Source organism: Pediculus humanus, genomic scaffold, assembly GCF_000006295.1.
Source record: "Pediculus humanus corporis 1103172107775 genomic scaffold, whole genome shotgun sequence".
NCBI lineage: Eukaryota > Metazoa > Arthropoda > Insecta > Psocodea > Pediculidae > Pediculus > Pediculus humanus.
In genome coordinates this window covers 469,034-473,658 of record NW_002987371.1, presented here as the reverse complement: position 1 = coordinate 473,658, position 4,625 = coordinate 469,034, and the positions used below count along the sequence as shown (strand labels likewise).

The following is a 4,625-nucleotide window of genomic DNA, read 5'->3' as shown; positions in this document are numbered from 1 at the left end:
AATTCGGAAATACGAAACAGAATTAGGAATGAATGAATGAATGAATGAATTATTAGGAAGAGTAAACAGTTATTGTAATGAGAAAATAATTTTTCATTCCACCGACTGGACGACAAAGAATAGAAATTAATAATAAGGAAATAAATCTGATGTGAAAGAGTGTGTGTATGTGCGTGTGTGTGTGCGTCTGGAGAAAAGATGGAAGGAGGAAAACGGAAACGGCAAAACAAAAACATAACAATGAAAACTCATCTGGAACTCGAACAGTGACGTTTTTCACTGTTTGAGCATCGAACAAACAATCGGAAAAGGAATGAGACGGTAAAGGACACAAACACGTGACCGGATATAAGCAATCAAAAAAAAAAAGAAAATAATTCTATGAAACCGGAAACCGGAAATCAACCATGGTGATTTTTTTTCCAGTTGTTCATCTCGCACGCGGATTGTTCAAAAACAAAACCGTCGTCGTCATCATCAGAAAAAGAAGAAACAATTACGTCGATTGCGTGTAAAAATTTGTAACGGATGATGATGACGTAACACTCGTATTAATAAAGAGTCTAACTGAAAATGACGTCATATTTAAATTCGGGAATAACAAACAAAAATTTTTTTTTTTTTGATTACGTATGGAAGTTTATCCATTCGAATAAATTTTCAATGTTTACAAATCGAATTAAAAAAACGGTTACGTTAGTTTACATATAAATTTTTCTCCAGTTATGTTTTGGACAAAACCTTTTTCGAAACCTTTTTTCAGGAAAAATTCACGGGAAGAATGGGAAGGAGTATTTTGGAGAGAAAAAAAAATCAGAAAAATTTTCTCCGTAGGATTTTTTTTAAACCGACGACAGACATCGATAGAAACTTTTGAAATTTGATGTTTCCCTCCACCCCCCCCCCGTTTGTTTGTTTCGTTTGTTTCATTATTTTTTCCGGTTTTTTTTTCTTATCTTTTCTTTTCATTTGTATATACATTGACAACGTTTTTTTTATTCCCTTCTGTTTTTTATTTATTTTTAAAATTCTTTGCGTACTGGAAAAAACTGAAACAAAAAAAAAAATTTCGGTTATTGTTGTTGTTGTTGTCGATGATTACGATGACGAAATTGTTGTTTTTGTTGTGAATTGTTTTCTCTATCAATTAAAACATTTTAAAGATTTTTTTTCCAGGGATTTCATTTTTCCAGCATTTTTTCTTACAAAATTTTTGTATAATTTTTTTGTTTGTTGTTTGTTTTCGAATAAAAATTTTAATTAATAAATTAATTGATTTATTTTTTATTTTTTGTTTGTAACCCAAACGCGGTTTGTTTGTTTGTTTTTTAAGGGATGCAATAAATCAAATTTTTAACACTTTCCGCATCCCCCTCCCTCCCTTCTTTAATCATCCCTCTACTTTATTTTTTTTCCTTTTGTTTTTTTATTTTCTCGACAGTTTTATCTTTTCCTTCTCCTTCTTCCTCTTTTTTTTTTTATTAATAAAGATATAAATTATCTTTTTTCTTTCTTTTTTTATTATTTTTTTTCCAGTCGTTTAATTTTAAATCCTTCGCCATCTTTTTTTTTCTTCTTCATCTTTCTTCATCTTTTTTTCGAAAAAGATTTTTTTTTTGTTTGTAACGTCCTTCAAAGAATTTAAAAAAAAAAAAAATTGTAATTGTGTTTTTTTGTTTTTGTTTTTTCCAGCTGCCGTTGCTCGTATGGTTCGATTCTGGAACATTCCATTACTCACGACGGGTGCATTAACGTTTGATTTTGCACAAAATAAAACATCCTGTAAAAATGATTTTCATTTACTCGTCAGAACGGGAGTCGTTGATTTTCAAGAAATCTCTAATTTCATACTTAAAATATTACACAGGTACGTAATTTTTATCCGGAAACGGGAGGGGATTGGGAGGGAAAGGAAGGAAGAAGGTGGAGAGGGGAAGGGTGGATGGGAACGGTAAGAGAATCGAGATAGAGACTTCGAGACTTTGGTAAAACTCTTAATTTGAAGGTTTCAGTTTGTTTCCATTCACTTCCGGTTGTCTTTTTGCCACCAAAAGAATAGAAAAAGTGTTGCCAACATTTGAGATTTTTTTATTAAAATAAAATTTTAAAAAATTTCAAACAAAATCAATTCGTTTTTTTTTTTTTTTTTTTTTTAATAATTTTATCTGCCCATTAAAAAAAATTAAAATTGATGACGTCAATAATTATAAATTTTTGTTAATGAAATATTTTTCCCGAGGGGGTGGGAGGGTTGTTTATTCAAAAAAAAAAAATTATTCCAGAGGCAGTATAATAAAAAAAAAACCGGAAATCCTTTTTTCCAAAAAAAAAAAAAAAATTTTTTTCATTTTAATCCAAACTCGAATTTTAATTTTGTTTAAAAAAAAAACTTTCAAACGTTTAAACTCCGAAAAAAATATTATTGTCATCATCGTTTTTTGCTGTTAATAAGGTTTGCGACCGTTATACAAAAAAAAATTGAAATTTAATTTATTTTTTAATTAATTTTTTTTTATTTTTAATTTTTATTCTGCTTCGAATAAAAATAAAAATAATGAAAAAAAAGTTTAAAAAACTACGTTAATTAATTAATATACGGAAAAAGGAGGAGGAGGAGGTGGTGGTGGTGGTAGAGGCGGGAAAAAATGAGAAAATTGGATAGACTGGATGGGGAAGGAGGGGGGAGGGAGAGAAAGAGAAGAGAATCGTTTATAATCGTTTTATTAATTTAAAAATAATTTTTATTAGTCGATATTCATTTGATCTGAATTTAATTTTGTTTATAATTAATTATAAAACATTGTTGCCAATTTTAAAATTATTAAATTAAATGTTGGCTCACCTGCATTGCGATCCGATCGAAACAAAAAACAGGAAAAACAAAAAAAAAAGAAAAAGAAAAAAAGTAAATAAATAAAAAAAAAAAATTTTGCGGTGATTTGATTGAGAAACGATAAAGTTGCGGGAGAAGGGAGGGGGAGGGAAAAAGAAAAGAAAAAAAATTATTAAGCGATTGAAATGAAGTAAATGATGAAGAAACGTGGGAGGAAAAAGAGGGAGAGAGAGAGAGAGAAAAGTAGGAGGAAAGAGAAAAGAAAAAGAAAGAGAAAATGTGATTGATAGACTTAAGTGAAAGGAAATTCAGACAGACCGAAGAGAGAAAGAGAAAAAGACTGGAAAAGACCGAAGAGAAAGAGAAAGAGAGAGAGAGAAAGGCTGGAAAGGACCCAAGAGAGAGAGAGAGAGAGAGAAAACAAAAAGAGGAAACGATACTGAGACTGTAATCTACTTACGATTTTTAAAAGGAAAAAAAACGAGAAAATATTTTTTTGAAAATTTTGTACTCCTTTGATCACGTGATAAGTTTTCCTCTCTTTTTCTCTCTCACTCTCTCTTTCTCCACACTATTAAAAAAATAAAAATACTTAAATAAATAAATAACGAATTTGTCGACGTCGTGGTTTTCTCCAAAAAAAAAAAAAAATTTGATAAAAGAAAAATTATTATTATTATTAAAGCAGACGACGTATCGAAATGGAGATTTTGTTTATTTTTTAAACGTTGCCCGGAGTGTCATTTATTATTGAATGGCTTTAAACAAATTTCGTTTAAATACGAAAGTCAATTCACTCTCTCTCTCTCTCTCTTTCCAGAGGAAAGATTATTAAAGTCGTATGTTGTCGTCAAAATCCCAAAACTATTTCACGTGTTTATAAATTAACGAGTTTTTTTAAGTGGGAGGGGGGAAGAGATGAGAAAAACTTCTATATTATTATTATTATTATTAATTTTCTATTTTTTAATTTATTATTTTCAGATACGATTGGAAAAAAGTTTCGCTCATGTACGTGAGAAACGGTTACGCGAAAATATCGGGGCTGCATTCGTGTAAATTAATGATGGAAACATTAGTGAATTCGTTAAAAAAAGAAAACATTTCGTACAATCCGATAGATTTGAGAATGGCGGAAGAAGATGAAATTAAAAAAAATTTAGAATCGAGAGAATTTCTAAGCGATTACAGCGGTAAGTCAATTCAATCATTTATTCATTCATTCGTTTGTTATTCGTTTTCTCCCTATCGTTTCCGTTTAACTACTCTATGAAAAACGTTAAAACTGTTTTCAACAACGACGACATCTACATGCGGTAAGTACTAACAAATTTAGTTTATTTATTTTACGTTAGACGTCGCAATCGTGAGTTCAAAAAATATACAAATCGAGTTCGTAACGGTTTTTTTTTTTTTTTGAAATCTTTATAACACGTTTTGAACGTAAAATTTCGTTATCACTTTTTTTTTTTTGATAATGGTGAAATAATAATAATAATAATATTCAAGGATTTTAATACGAAAATGTTAAAAATTCTTTTTTAAAAAATAAATAGATAAGAGAATTTAAAAAAAAAAAATTCGTTAAATCATTCGAACGTTTTTTTTTTGTCCGTTACAAAAATTTGATTTCGCGCGCGCGCAAAACAACGATTTCGAATTATTAGATAATAATAAAATTCTCAAATGATTTAACATTTTTAAATTATTTTGAACTTTTTAACACAACAACAACGACAAAATAACGAAAAGAAAGAATGAAAAATGTCGCAATAAACCGTAGCAAAAAACT

At 29.1% G+C, this 4,625-nt stretch overlaps 1 protein-coding gene across 1 annotated transcript; it reads left to right on the top strand.

Moving 5' to 3' along the window:
• Positions 1 to 781: 781 nt before the first annotated feature.
• Phum_PHUM360570 (uncharacterized protein) lies at positions 782 to 2,059 on the top strand (the record flags this gene model as incomplete). The annotated part of the gene is made up of 3 exons (XM_002427990.1): positions 782 to 830; positions 1,693 to 1,871; positions 2,006 to 2,059. The coding sequence occupies 3 exons, from the start codon at positions 782 to 784 to the stop codon at positions 2,057 to 2,059; spliced, it is 282 nt and encodes a 93-aa protein (XP_002428035.1).
• Between the last annotated feature and the right edge of the window lie 2,566 nt (positions 2,060 to 4,625).